The sequence below is a fragment of the Haliotis asinina genome, chromosome 7 (genome assembly GCF_037392515.1).
Source record: "Haliotis asinina isolate JCU_RB_2024 chromosome 7, JCU_Hal_asi_v2, whole genome shotgun sequence".
Taxonomy (NCBI): Eukaryota; Metazoa; Mollusca; class Gastropoda; order Lepetellida; family Haliotidae; genus Haliotis; species Haliotis asinina.
In genome coordinates, this window is record NC_090286.1 from 40,556,174 (window position 1) to 40,571,879 (window position 15,706).

Sequence of the window (15,706 nt, forward strand, 5' to 3'; positions counted from 1 at the left end):
AATGTTCCCCGTTCGAATGTATCAGCATTTTGAAAATACCCCTTCAGAAGGAATTATAATTTTACTATCACAACCCCGTTTTCTCGATGCACAAAATTTGTAGCAAAACACAGTTCGTAAATACATTTGGTATGATAAAACACGGCAAGTCATAGTGCAGCTGCGATGAATTGTTTTAATCAGTAAAGGTCACGTGTACAGAAAGGAGACAAACAACAGATACTAATCAATATCGTTGTAGGAGAAAGGAAGGCGCAAAGGTTTTTCACAGAACGAGCGATAGGATGTCGGCTTCGTTAAGGGCATGTTCATTTTAGGGGAATTACCCTCTCCACTTTGCCAGGTGAATGCCTGGCACATGACGGCAGTGTGTATGGCGGGTCCTGCAAACAATATAAACAAGGATCATGCACGTGCATTTGCATTATACTGTAGCATCACAGAAACATTCATGTGTCTTCAATTTGACTGCTATCGCTTAAATAAATAAAAATATCAACAACTGCAGAAAACTTGCGATATAAATTCTGTAAGAGTTACGTTCCCTGGCAGTCCAGTACCTGTACCAATATCCCTCATATCGGACATAGTTCTCTTACCGCTTAAAGACATCACGTGGAACGGCGTGGATGTTGCTGTTGTCGCAGATGACGCGAGCTAACGATGTCCTCCGTATCTGAGCTAGTTGCACTAAAATGAATATGATGATAATAAGAAGAACAATAATGATATCAGTATGCATTTATACTGGGATAACTTCTAAATATCGCACAGTGTTGTATCATAACCCCGGCCATCTTACCCCACAAGGTACCCATTCACTGCCGGTGAAGAGGTCCCATTTTGAACAAAGTCGCCTTTGTTATTCAAATGATTTGTGACCTGTGCTCTTTCGACAGGTCTATAGACCAACACACAGGATTTAGCGAATAAGTGCGATTAAATTTAACTTTCGGTTTTAACCTGTGAAAAAGAGACCGTTATTGACAGTCCTCAACACATTGCTAAAGAACAAATCTTACAAGTTTCAGATAGTCAGTGTTCAGCCAGACCACCGTCGTTCTGGTTGGTTGGTGTAATAGTTTGTTGGTTGGCTGCACTCAGCAATATTACATATTATACAGATCTGTAAACAATGAAGCCTGTTCAAGCGTTCAGCGAACTTGACCACCCGATCCAGTTCGTCGCTCTTAACGACAAGTGTGCGTTGCTAAAGACCAGTTCTAACCCGGATTTTCACGGATGGGTTCTTAGGAAACGGGTCACCATCCCTTTATAGGTAGTTTTCGGCGTCCTGACCAAAGTCAGACAGAACAATAAACATGTCGGCCTTGAACAGTAAGCAACTTTTACACAGTATGTCGGCTTCATATTGCAGTAACTCCCTTGACACCTTTGACGTTTAGTGAGTGAGTGAGTTTAGTTTTACGCCGCACTCAGCAATATTCCAGTTTTAAGGCGGCGGTCTGTACATAATCGAGTGTGAACCAGACAGTCCAGTGATTAACAGCATGAACATCGATCTGCGCAGTTGGGAACCGATGACATGTGTCAACCAAGTCAACGAGTCTGACCACCCAATCCCATTAGTCGCCTCTTACGGCAAGCATGGGCACCTTTTATGGCGAGCATGGTTTGCTGAAGGCCTATTCTACCCCGGACCTTCGCGGGTCTTTGACATTTAGTAATTAAGGAAGACGAACAAAACCTAACAGTACAAAGCATTCAAGGGAGACTACTTATCCTAACAGTGACCCTTTCAATATCAAATGTTGGAACGTATTACCAGTGTCCACTGTCGACGTTTTGTACATTACTCGCAAACCAAACACCTACCTGGAGTGAAGATCCGATCTTTGTCAGCTCTCTCATACCAGAACCGATCCCCCAAGCGTATGCTTTCGAACTGTTTGCCCAGTATGAAACCAAATGTTGGTCCCAGCAGTCCTCGCTTCACCGACTTCTCACTAATACCGCCCACGAACAGGTCGACGTCGTTGATACAACTACAACAATAAGGTTGCTTGGAAACTTAGCAGGAAGTGTCAGCTCTTACAACTTTTAGCGGTATTGAGGAAAAACTTTGTTGTTGAACGGAATAGCTTTTCACAGCTAGACACTTGTTTCAGGATGACGTTTGAATTAGAAACGTTTTTGTAATTACACACGAAAGAGTAGGTTCTCTGCTGTCTATTCCTGAATTCCAACTGAATAAATAAATATATATATATATATATATATATATATATATATATATATATATATATATATATATATAAATAAATAAATAAATAAATAAATAAATACTCTTCTGCTTATGTCACTTTGTTTCATGCTAAGTCATCTGTTTTAGAAAATAATGTTCTATGCTCGTCCCTTAGGTGTTAAACGAGGAAAGATGTCTCTAGCTACATGATATGCACTGCCGGTCTGATATATGACGTCAAATCCAGGTATTTTAGTGCTCTTATAACACATTATACTGCAGCACCACGTGTCCAGACCGTTATCATAATAATTGTTCGACTCCAAATGCTATCTGACCGTAGTCGCTGGAACTGAGAAAGGGCAACCATCAAGAAACAGATAAGGATTATACGACAATGGGCATGTGAACTGTCAATCTGATGTTGGTGAGTGAGGTTTCATGCCGCTTGCAGCACTTGTCCAGCAATATCACGGTGGTGGATACAAGAAATGAGCTTCACATATTACAGTCATGTGGGAAATCGAAGCCGGGTCTCCGGCGTGAAAAGGGGAGGCTTTAACCACTAGACTACCCCACCGCACACCAATGTGATACACCATACATCGGTGAAGGTCACTCGCATCTTAAACACCTGGTGTCTGCATCTCCCACATTAAGCTGACAACTATACTTCTAAACAACGAAGTTGTGTTTCCAAATGAATATCGACATATTATCAGAATACAACTACTCAACCAACTTTGATATAGTAAGTATGTACTTACTTGTACAGATTCAAAGCGCTTCTGGGTACCGCGAGATCCTCACTAAATAGTTTTTTCATAGAAGGGATCTTTGATATGTGGTTAACGAAGTCCAAGTATGGAGGCAGTCCGTGGTCTCGTCCTCTTTGAATGTTCAACGATACAAGATCGAAACCCACACCCGACTCCACAGTGTTTTCAAACAGGTGATCCACTATGTCTGTAAAATAACGTGTACCATACATACGCACATATAAACAGATCTAGTCCTAAATCTGAGATTCGAATAAGCCAGAATCATATTTGTTTAACTCCACAGGGATTCATTTACGCCCACTCGCACAGAGCGTTCTGAGAGTCATGACAATCTGAAGTCTGTGTTAGTGAATGGCGGTTAAGCTCATCGTAACGCTATGATCGTTTTGTGAAATCTACTCGGGCTCTGCATTGTTGTGTGATGTCCATCCACATTACGCTAGAACACGTTCACTGACACGCTGACTGACACGTTGACCGTTTTAAGCGGCGTGGAGCCCGAGTCTATTACTGACCTTGTGTAAATGCTCTGTCGGTTCCCTGATTCTCCCACTTCATCAGCCCCCTGAGAACGTCATCGTAACCCTTGGTAACAAACGAGGTGTCAAAAAACATCTTGCGTATCTCCACCTTTCTGTTTCCCTTTACGGCATAATCACTAGCGAGCATAGAGTGGCCAAACCTGAATGCCGCTGTGGCAAAGCTGTTGAAGATGCCGGGATTTACTGAACTGTTGTACTGGTACTTGCGGGACAGGTCAAAGAGGTTGTACATCTCGCCGAGAACATGGGGGAGCCAGGCTGTGTAGGTGATGTGCTGCATACTAGCAATGACGATTTGACGTGCTTCCTGAAAAAGTTTCTCGTCGTTCCATTTACGGTTTATAGAGGACAGCTGTTTCGCAATTCGGTTGTGTTCTCGCATCCAGAGCGTGTGCATGGAAGTCAAGCCAGGGAACTCGTTCACCCGAACATCACCTGAATCGTGTAAATAAATCGTAGAAATATGGTTTGCTCGTCATGCCGAAGGCTCGCGTTCGATTCCTTACAAGGTGTTCACCGTCGTGATATTGTTGGAATATTGTTAAAATGGCATATAACGTAACTCATTCACTCGTCACTAGGATGTTAAAGCCGATTTTAGCAATGATCCAGCAATATCTCGTCGGTGGACGCCAGAAATGGGCGCTACTCGCATTGTACCCATGCCATCGAATCTGGGTCGTACGGCGTGATGTATGTAATGTAGTACCAAAACCTGGTGAAGTTCATCCAGATCTTAAAGCCTGAGTAGCCGTATACTCGTCTATAACTGGCCGGAGGTTTCCACAACATCTGATCAATGATAATTAAATAAGCAGAATATATCAAGCGAAATAAATTCAAAGAAATAGTATATAGTGAGAGGTACACATGATACAACTGGAACACTTTCCCTGGATTAGCATAACAATATATATACACCTGGAAATTAATCAAGCAACACCCCAATTTTTTCTATTGGAGCAACTTTGAAGTGTTCTGACACTCAAAATATGCCGGGTTGATATAGTTTGACACTTTTTTATTCAACAGACGATCTCTGACAAACAACTTAAAGGGAAAAAGTATCAAGACTTTGCTTTATTGCAACGAAATCCAAATTCTTAAAACTGTCTTAAATTCATGAAAAAATGGACACAATTTACTATTCATCCACAGACGTTGTTGTCAGGTGTATTAACACAAATGTCACATGGAAAGAAAGAACAGTCATCTGAGAGTCTGCACACCGACTTTCATCAATATCTAGTGTGTCCTCCCTGCGCACGCACCACCGATTCCAGACGCCTCCTCATTCCTTGGATGAGTCTCCGGATCTGATTCTGGGGGATCCTGTTCCACTCCTCATGCAGGGCAGCCGTCAATTCGTTGAGATTATGGACTGGTGGGTCTCTCTGCCTCACACGACGGCCAATAAAGTCCCACAAATGTTCAATGGGGTTGAGGTCAGGGCTCATGGCAGGCCATGGAATTCTGTCAATTGCATTTTGCCGCAAAAAATCATTTACAGCATGCGCCCTGTGAGGTCTAGCATTGTCGTCCATAAATATGGGTCTCGTTGCCAGAGGATGGTTCTCAAAATGAGGTACCACAGCCCTGTCAAGAACCTCCTGTTGGTAACGAACACCGTTAAGGTTGCCACGGATGGTAATGATATCCAACTTGCAGTTCATGGAAATGCACCCCCATACCATAACGGAACCTCCCCCAAAGGCCACAGTCTCCTGGATGTTCCGTGGAGCCATTGCTGTGTTCCTCTGCCTCCAGACCCGAGTACGACCGTCCACCATGTGCAGCAAGAACCGGCTCTCATCTGAGAAATGGACCTTCCTCCAAGAGGCAATGTTCCAGTGCAAACGGTCATTACACCAGGCCAGTCGGGCTGCCTTATGGGCTGGAGACAGTCTGGGTCGCTTGATTGGCCTCCTTGCCCGGTATCCTGCAGCTTTCAGACGATTCCGAACAGTCCTGTTCGAGATGGGTCTCCCTGGAAGCCACTCCTGTCTCAACCGAGAGCTCGAGTCGAAGGACCTGCGCCGTACAAGTCTCAGTAAAGCTCTGTCCTCCCGGACTGTGGTCTTCCTGGGTCTTCCTGGTCTAGGCAGGTCTTTAACTTCATTAGTGGCCCGGTATTTTTTCAAAAGTTTTGAAATTATGGAATGATGTCGTCCGATTTGAGTCCCGATTTGTCTTAGAGACATACCAGCATTCCTCATGCCGATTATTTGCCAACGAGTGGCCTCTGATAATTTCCTACGTGCCATGACATTGAAATGAATGAAAAACCGAATGCAATCGACAACCTGCGCTTGTAAACACCCCAGGGAAAAAGTGCATTTTTCGAAAGTTGAGGTTAAAGCAATGCACGTGCGCTGTGCAAGCTTCACGCGCGTCATATCAACCCATGAAAAGCTCATGCTGTATGTCAATACATCAAAATTGAATAATCAATCATCAAAATTACTTCGTTAAACTTTGTTAAGTTTTTATGTGTCTTTGAATTTGGTGTTGCTTAATTAATTTCCATATGTATATATATCCCGTCTGTGCCGGTACTGATCGATAATGGTGCCCTTAATACCAGATGGCAATATCACCCGCAATGTCCATAACCATTCATGTACTGATACCGGCGGGGAACGGTACCCGCAATACCAGATTGCAATACCACCTGTAATGACCACAGTTTACCAGCATCAAAGCAGGAATGTCCAGGACCCTTCAAACACGTGGTTTGGTTTGTAATGGGGAGGCGTTGGCCATTCATCGTAGATGCCAGTTGTCCTGGGGAGACAGAATCATGAAACAGTGAGTTTAGTTTTGAGCCGCTTTTAGCAATATTCCAGCAATATCACTTTGGGGGACACCAGAAATGGGTTTCACACATTCTACCCATGTTCGGAATCGAACCCGGTTCTTCGGTGTGACAAGCGACACTCCAACCACTAGGCTATCCTGCTGTAGAATTATGAAACTATTAAATGGGTGAGATAACACGAATCACAAGACTTAGCGATGTCGGAGAGAGATATAGTGGATAAAGCGGTTTCTTTCTTCTGTTTTATCCTGCAACCACTGACTTAACACCCTTACATTTTATCATGCATACGCCAAGTGCAGTATGCGTTTACTCGAACCGCGTTTGTAGACTTTACGATAATACTGCTTTGTTGTTACGTAAATTACAGCATTTCATAACCCACCTGATCTGAAGGTTCGGAGTTTGTCCGCCTCTTCCTTGGAACCCCCGTAGACGTTGCTGCCGTCGATGTAGGCGGTGAGAAGGTTCAGCTGCTCTCGGTGACAACTCTCTGTTAGCGACACAGATTATCCCATGTATTCATTTCCTAAGACAGTCACAGCAATACTTGCATTGACAATATATTGCATGAAAGCGATTAGTAATCGCTCACGGGGGTGGGGTGTGTGTGTGTGTTCAGACTATCACCTCCCACTGTTGGAAGGGACCAGCCCTGCAACGTTGTGTAAAACAATAAAGAAGAGGTTGGCATCCATAACATTTTGTCGTATTTGTATATAAATTGTCAGACAAGACAAAACATATGCCACATTAAGTCATGACTAAAATGAAACAAACAGCAATATGTTATTTATTCGATTTGTTATGTATTTCATACGGCTGCCATTGTGGTATTGTGGAAGTGTTTTTACCCGAGTGAACTTTTGGTTGCGCTTGAAATTGGAATCGTGAGTTATAAGTTTGTTGTTTAACGCCGTACTCAGAAATATTCCAGCTACATGGCGGCCGTCTGTAAATAATCGACTCAATGGACCAGACAATCAAGTGATAAATAGCATTAGCATCGATCTACGCAATTTGGATACGATGACATGTGTCAACCATGTCAGCGATCCTAACCTCCCGTTCCCGTTAATCGCCCCTAACATGCATGGGTTTGCTGAAAGCCAGATCTAACCCGCATCTTCTCGGGTCTCCGTGAGTTGGCATTTCAACATACAGGTTGCAGTACTCATTTACCTGACGTGGTCTCCAGAGGTCGCGACCGGCTAAACTCCATGCAGTTCTTGAACTGTCTGTCTCCTGCAGGTATCGGAATGGGGAAACAGGGGCCACTGAAATGAAAATCATCCACTGAACATACTACGTCAAGGACAGGATTTGTGACGCCGTCTTTAAGCAGCTGACATTCCTTCGGTTATCGATGTTCCACAACACGCCAGATATGTATGAGAGGCAAGTATTAAATGACCCCGATTAAACCAATTGATTAAAGAATGAAGATCAGCGGATCCTGGTGAGACCAAAACTCGCAAATTGGACTGCCTTATTTTCATCATTTCCCTCAGCTGAAGATTTAGCAATTGATACTGGTTTCATTGTGCTGTTTTACTCTTAATTGAGCTTCTTCGTTCACTTAGTCCGAAGTAGCAAACAAATTAAAGAACGGTATAAATGTGTGATCAGCATATTAAATTTATTCGCCACGTTAGTGCGCTGAATACATACGTTTGCATAGCGAACGTAACGCTCGGCTGTCATGATTTTATGTTAAACAACTGTAAAGTATTCAACGCCAACGTGACCCGTGAGGATCTTGTCTAGAATTGGTCTTCAGGGACCCTTGCTTGCCGTTAGAGGCGACTGACGGGATCGGGTAGTCAGAGTGGTCGACTTGGTTGACACGTGTCTATGGATACCACTTGCGTAGATCGATGCTCATTCTGTTGATCACTAGACTATCTTGTCTTTTACAGACCGACGCCATATAGCTGGAATACTGCTGAGTGCGGCGTTAATGAACCAACCAACTGATCACAACTTACTTAGAAAGAGAGTCACTGTGAACACCGTTCGCAGACATTCCGCTGCAGCAAGACTCGGCTGGAAGTAGAACGACAGGTTGGAATAATACGCCCTGCTACCATAATATACCTTTAAGTGACGAAGCGCAAAGGCTGTCTTATGCAAATACACTAGACTAATATGGTATATTTAATACGTTGATTTTAAAGCTATGTTGGTTTGTTTCAAGGCATGTAAGAAAATAAAGACACAGTCTAGAGACTTCTTTTATGAAATCCACCGACGTCTAATGTAAATGTAACAGCGTCAATCTTATCTCAGTCCGTTTGATTCCATTTTGAGACCGATAAATTGCTCACTAACACAAAATCTAATAATTGCAACAAAACCACATGAAATCGACAGACCACCTCTGATGATGTGTCACATATTTTGGGACACCCGAAAAAAAAAATGTTTAACAAACGATCATCATTTTCTTGTCACCTTTCGCTATTTGTACGAGGGGAGGTTCTTGCTGGTAGAACAGCCAGGTGGGCAAGGTGCACGTGTGAAACTGACACGTGTGATTTGCTCGGCAAACCATTCATTCGTGGTTTGATATTGTTGCAATTATTAGAATTTGTGTTGGTGAGCAATTCACTTTGTAAACAGGGCCGTGTGAGTGATCGGGTCCAGCATGGATCCTGCCAGCAGAACCCATTCCCCTGTAACAGGCAGGTCACATCATATACTCAGTTCCAAAGTAAACGCGAATTATGTGAAACTGTAATACCTGGGTGAATAAATATGTAGAGAAAACATGTAAAGAAAACAACATATGTCCTTACAGTAAACACACAAATGATCTTTATTCATGACCAGACATGCTTTATGATCATGTCAAAATGACGTCATTAGATTGCGTCATTAGATTGTTCACTTAAGGAAAATAGGAAATGACGTAAACCAGTGTTAGGTTGGGTGTCATCAGAATACACAACATGCGAAAATGACTGTCTGCGAATTGTACACACCACTTCTCCGTGATCAATGTCTTATTTCGCGTAATTTCAATTATTTGTAATATTCGAGCTCCTTTTGGAAATCGGTATACAAGCACTATCACGGGTATATTGAATTTATGCGTCCCTCGTATTTTTTTCGTCGAAACCGAAATTATGTTGTGACTCGCGACCTTCAGTGACTCGTAAACAGTTGCAGCTTTGCACCTAGGCATATGAGAATTATTCTGACCCTCAGAAATTTATTTCCCTCTCAATCGAACAAAGAGTATTTTATGATCATATCGGGTCTTAGCATTCTAGGGTGATATACCGTTGTTCGATAGCAACTGAGCGGACGAAAGCAAGGGCGAATATCAGCATAAACGGCATGTGATCAAAGCAAGCTCTCTCATTGGCCGACGGTTGCTATCGTCCGCCATTTGTGTCAAGATCGTTGAGTTGATGGTCAAAAATCGGCTTTCAATCAACTTGTAGAAATAACAATAAAGAACTGGTTGTTGTCATCAGTGGTGATCGATAGGCCAGTCACCCACGATTATGTTTAGATGAAGTTTTAAACGATGGCATGCGATGGTAACGTAGCCATTGGCAAAGTAGGCGGGTGGGCTACACCGAAGTGTCCGGCCTTGTCTAGATATATTGTACTGTGGAGCGTTTCAAGTTGGGGGTCATCTCAAAATTTTCATATTGTTTAAAACAATCTGTAATCCTCGTAATGACACGAGCGCCTGTGTGTACAACGGCAGCCTGAGAGTAGGTTAAATGAGTTTCAGGTTTTTATTGTAATTTGAAGTATTAAAAGTATAGTACTGATATATGGTGAACAACAATCTCAAAATCAAAGCCCCATTTCAAGGCCCCTGACACCCCGAACAGGCGCAACTCCAGAGGGCCTTAAAGCCCCATAGACGACTGGATCATCTGAGCCTGGTGTCTTGATGGGAATCAGGGGGCAGTGTTATGGTGGTGGTAAAAGCGTTCGGAGATCCGGTTTCGATTCCCCACATGTGTACAGTGTGTGTTCAAAGTTCAAGTTCTGGAGTCCCATGATACTGCTTGAATATTGCTAATATAAACGTAAAGCCATACACTTTCATTCACTTGGAATGAGAAGACGAAACTATTCTCACCTTCAGTCTCGGGTGTGGCCGTCAAGTCGTGGTCAAGGAACTGTCCCCACTGCATCATCATCTGATTGAACACCCTGTCCTTCGTACTCTTACTGTCCAGGTTCAAACACCCCACGCTGACCGCCCTAGCACTAGGGAGGGGCTCTGTGTTACCTCCGAACAACCGTGGCCTACCCAGATCTAAAAGGAAGACAAACTGATCTCTACAAACTTATAGTAATTCATTACCTGCATTCACGCACGTTTAGTACTCTTCAGGTGCAGTGCGGTGACCTAATAATTAAAGTGTCCGCTCTTCGCTCTGAAGACGCGGGTTCGACTCCGTCCATATATACAATGTGCGAAGCCCATTTCCGGTGTCCCACGACGTGATATTGCTGGAATATTTCTAAAAATGGCGTAATACCTTACACGCTCACTAGTATTCTTCTTTTGAAACCATATAAAATTAAAATTTACGTTGGTTCTATGGTCCCTCGTCAGTAAACATTCACCAGGACCACCAAATGATAAGTCTGGTTCTGGTGGACAATGAATTATGCATTGACAGTTATAAATCTAAATCTACGAACGGTATTTTGGACCAGTAAAGTACAGACAGGACCACTAATTATTGTCCACTCACTGGTCCTGTGTCCACTGGGAAATTTTGAAAGGTTTCTTTCTTCGCTAAGTAGTTATCAGTCAATATCATAGGTCCTGTCGAATGTAAATCTAGACGTATTGTTAAATCATTTAGTTTTGACAAAGGGATTAAGATGCTCAGTATTTAGAAAATATAAACTTGTTTCGATGTATGCATATTCACCATCGTCATATTTGGGGTCAAGGATTCTCCTGAATGCTTGTAATGGCGCCCCCCAGTGTGGATTCTCAAGGTTGTTGCACACGCCGTCTAGTGGCCGGTATTTGAGCTTCTCGTCACAATGTCTGAAAAACAAACGAACGAAACATTCAAGGTAACCGTATATGAAGATAAACGGAAAGAAATAGGCTTACAAATTTTCTCCCGTTAAAACGAACGATTACTCATTCTCAAAATCCGACACCAAATATACAGTACATTTGTATATGTTTCAATGCACTTTCAATTAATCAATATGTTCAGACACAACTGCTACGCCCACGAGGACGATGCGGGGAGGGGATAGAGGGGTGGGGTAGGGGGAAGGCAATATTCCAGCTATATGGCCAGGGTCTGTAAATAATCGAGTCTGGACCAGACGATCCAGTGATCAACAACATGAGCATCGATCTGCGCAATTGGGAACCGATGACTTGTGTCAACCAAGTCAGCGAGCCTGACAACCCAATCCTGTTAGTCACCCCTTACGACAAGCATACGACAAGCACCTTTATGGCACGCATCGGTTGCTGAAGACCTAACCAACCCCGGGACCTTCACGCTTCACGGGTCAGTGGTTTAAGTGGTCCCTTACCTGCACGGGTACAATGTGTGTAGCACGATGATAGTGTATAGTTTTGAAATGTTGTTGAAAGCGATGTAAAACCATACTCATTCATCACACCTGTTCCATTGATGGAATTAAACGCCATAACGCAAAAGAATGAATGAAATGGTGACTGCATGGTGTGTACAGATAGCGTACAGATGATAATACATCTGACAAACCCTACCTTGCGATTCTCTCGCTCACTCTAGCCTTTTCTCGCATGAAGATGACATCAGATTTATTGCCTTCGCTGAACGTCTTCATGGCTTCGACCATTTCCGGTATGCCCTTCTGTACATGTCTAAAACCGCCTGTAAACATGGAAGTCACCAAGAATCAGTCAGCTAAAAAACTATTTCAGCGACACCAGGGCAGGTCATCCCAAACTGGTTAAAATCAGGATTTCGGGCATGGTGGTAACTAACTCGATATAACCAGTTCCATGATGCGGAATCTAGATTTGTGAGTTTGTTGTTTAACGTCGCACTCAGCAATCCTCCAGTGACATGGCGGCCGTCTGTAGCAAGAACATCCATTATTCGCAATTTGGGTTATGATGACGTGTCAACCAAGTCAGCAAGCCTACCGTTAGCGATTCCGTTAGTCGCCTCTTAAGACAAGCATGGATTGCTGAAGATCAATTCTAACCCGGCATTTAGTATCACACACGCCGGTATCCAAAAATATTCGAATATTTGGAATCGTATTCGGAGTGTTACTTCAAGAATCATGGATATAAGGAGTCGAAAGTGTTCGCTAGTCACGCCGAAGGCCCTGGTTCGATTCCACATTGAGTGAAGCCCATTTTTGGTGTCCTCCGTCGAAATATTTCTGAAATACTGCTAAAAGGGGCTAAATGGCCAACGCGTTAACAACCAGGATTTCCAAGCCCCGAGTAGAGTGAAAAGCCCCCAAACTACACGATCAAACCTTGTTTGGAGAATTACATCAGAAGTAACTTTATCTTTCAACCCACCGTTATCTAATTGATTAGATCTGAGTGAGTGAGTGAGTGAGTGAGTGAGTGAGTGAGTTTTTAGCAATATTCCAGCAATATCACGACGGGGGACACCACAAAATGGACTTCACACATTGTACCCATGTGGGAAATCGAACCCGGGTCTTCGGCGTGACGAGAGAACGCTTTAACCACTAGGCTACCCCACCGCCCGGATTAGATATGAATGGTCCACCGAATGGTCGTAAAAGCGAGATGTTCAGATTCCAATATAATACAAAGAAACACGTGGCGTGTGACAATTATCTTATTTCCTCAATACAATTGTATTGGATAAGCCCCTTTCATAAATAAAACATGTCACAAATAAGAAAATGGCATACGTGAGACGTAAGGTAATGACTCACTCGCAGAGACAATGATGCCTGCGAAACATAGGGTAGTTAGTAGCATCTTCATCACGGTCTCTTTCACCAGGATCTGCTCCTCGCTGTGAAGCCCCGTGCAGTAGGCACGCTTATATAGCATTTGGGGAGTACGTCAAGGGTGCGTTTGAAACGGATGTGTGTATGCTCTAATCCTATTGGTTGAAATACATTGATTTGCAATTAACGTTACATGGATATGCCTTTTCAAATATATAACAGCAATACTGTATCCGTCGATGATGAAATGACACGTGGCACACGACAACATTAGCAATTTGTCCATCATCTCGTAGGTAACCTACGACTGTCCTAGTTCGAAGAGAGCTTCGAAAATCGTAGCCCATATTCGGTTTACAACAAAAAGGGGTTCTGCTTTGAGGGAAAGGATCTGAAGGAGAAGGCAAAATTACAAGCAAGACATACTTTTGTTGTTGATTTTACAGTGATTTTACCACAGAACGCGAAAAGGTGAGCGTATTATGTCCATCGGTGGCAAATGTCATAAAACCACACAAGTTCAAGTCAGTTGTTCGAATGAAAAAGTAAGACCAACTGTTATTAAAATGAAAATGAATATTTGCTTCAGGCATCACGTTGATCATTCATACGGAAATGTCCTCCTCGAAAAGGTAATTGAACTAGATTTGCAAATACCAAACCAATAAATTACTCTCCTGATATTAATTCCACTTCTTTCAAATGCTGTCTCTGAATACAAAACCTTTTTCATTTCCAATTACGTGAGTTCAGTAATCCATTTCCTGAAGCTGACTACTAAGGTAGCTTTAGTCTATTGCAACATACTGTTCCCATAGCGATATGCTGTTCCACTCAACAACTACGATAGCTTACAATAGCTGGTTACAATTGACTCCATGATTTCTCATTGAATTGTCTCATTTGGAGCCATTTCCCAAATGAATGTATAGTTTACTTCAAACGTAAATAAGCTGAAGCATTTTTAGTCTCTTTTAAGAAACTTGAAACCCAAATGAAGTACAATGGAGTTGCCAGTCCAACCATCCTGTATATCTTCGCTGCGCATTTATCAACGGAAGACAGTTACTAAACTATCGATAGTCACATAATTTTATACTATCGATGAATCAGTAGATTTTCTTTTCTACCATCGACTAATTTTACAGTCGTTTTAATCGATGCTCGTGTTATTCATCACCACATTGTCCAGATTCGGTTATTTACAAACCCACCGCCATATTGCTAGAATATTGCTGAGTGCGGGGCAGACAAACAGATATAAGCTGTCAAATCCACAGTTTTACACGCGTTCTGCGATCCATCACCTGGGTTAAAATGAGGATCGCAGAAAGTGACACCAGGGGTGGTTCCTTAAATTACAAATAGGGAAAATTTGGGGTAACTGATTTTTGTTTGAGAATTTATAGCATCTATTTTGGTATTTAAACGTGCAAGAACTGTACTCATTATCCTAAATCCAGGGTTCTTGATTCTTATAAATCATTAACATACATGGGTGGTTTTCTTTCGAAATACAGGAGTGTCTTGTTCTTTTTACAATCCCATAATGTGTGGGATGGTTCCATTGGAACTTTGGTTTTTCTTGTGACCATACCTGAGTCTCTGGGTTGTGTAAACACACTAAGTGCATTGACGAGGACAGACTGTCAACGTGTTCTGTTTTGTCATTAAATTCAACATAGAATTCCAGTTGCAGTTAAAAACTGTTGAATCTAATTTGCTTCTGTACACACCCAATCGAAGGCAATTAGATGCAAAATATATTTTGTCTAACGTCTTCATAAAAAGAAAAACGTGTCATGTATTGTATATTACGTCCAATCCAGACTCGGTTAATGTTACAAGCGAAAACTTTTCACTCCGTAGAAATTATCTGTTGTTCATCCTGACCAAAACCTGTTGCCACAGAGAATACAAATTGTTTGAAGACGTTTTCTCGTAAGTATGTACACTGTATATGTCAACGTTTACTTTTATGAAGAGCCCTAAGACGGTATATTGTATTAAAATAACATTTATACGCAACCTTTTTCAAGAAATCATACACCATAGTGTAACGTTTTTTTCGGGGTAACAACGCAATGTAAATTATCATGTAAATTATTGCGTGTCAGTAGTGTAATTCCGTTTATATACTGTGTCAAAAAAGAAAAACGTAATTTTTCACGCCTCAGGTTTTGCACGTGCAGTCGATCACGTGATCGTCGCATCGAAGTTTTCTTCATTTGTACGTGTTTGCGTTGGCCTCAAGAATTGAAAAAAGACATTTTTAAACCACAGTTCTAATAGTACTTTAAATGCCACGATTATCAAATGTACACCGTGAACGTGCCGTTGGCATGTTGTACGTGGGAGGATCAGTTATTGACGTCGCAAAAGCAATGGGATGCAGCCGTCGTACTGTGTAGGACTT

General features: G+C 42.4%; 1 protein-coding gene across 1 annotated transcript; it reads right to left on the reverse strand.

Annotated features, from left to right (window-relative positions):
• Window positions 1-155: 155 nt before the first annotated feature.
• LOC137292212 (peroxidasin-like) lies at window positions 156-13,470 on the reverse strand. Its single transcript, XM_067823780.1, has 13 exons — window positions 13,273-13,470; window positions 12,092-12,218; window positions 11,262-11,383; window positions 10,454-10,633; window positions 8,337-8,394; window positions 7,531-7,625; window positions 6,734-6,841; window positions 6,222-6,314; window positions 3,504-3,965; window positions 2,974-3,172; window positions 1,837-2,006; window positions 600-690; window positions 156-383 (listed from the first exon to the last, which is right to left on the reverse strand). Exons 1-13 carry the CDS (start codon window positions 13,391-13,393, stop codon window positions 323-325), a joined length of 1,887 nt encoding a protein of 628 aa, XP_067679881.1. The 5' UTR covers window positions 13,394-13,470; the 3' UTR covers window positions 156-322.
• Window positions 13,471-15,706: the final 2,236 nt, after the last annotated feature.

Excerpts from the sequence above, each read along its gene's own strand:
- LOC137292212 (XM_067823780.1), bottom strand. The coding sequence starts at position 13,393 with ATGCTATATAAGCGTGCCTACTGCACGGGGCTTCACAGCGAGGAGCAG. Across the intron at positions 8,395-10,453 it reads GGCCACACCCGAGACTGAAG|CCGAGTCTTGCTGCAGCGGA; the intron begins GTGAGAATAGTT and ends TTCTACTTCCAG. Across the intron at positions 6,315-6,733 it reads ACTCCGAACCTTCAGATCAG|GACAACTGGCATCTACGATG; the intron begins GTGGGTTATGAA and ends CTGTCTCCCCAG.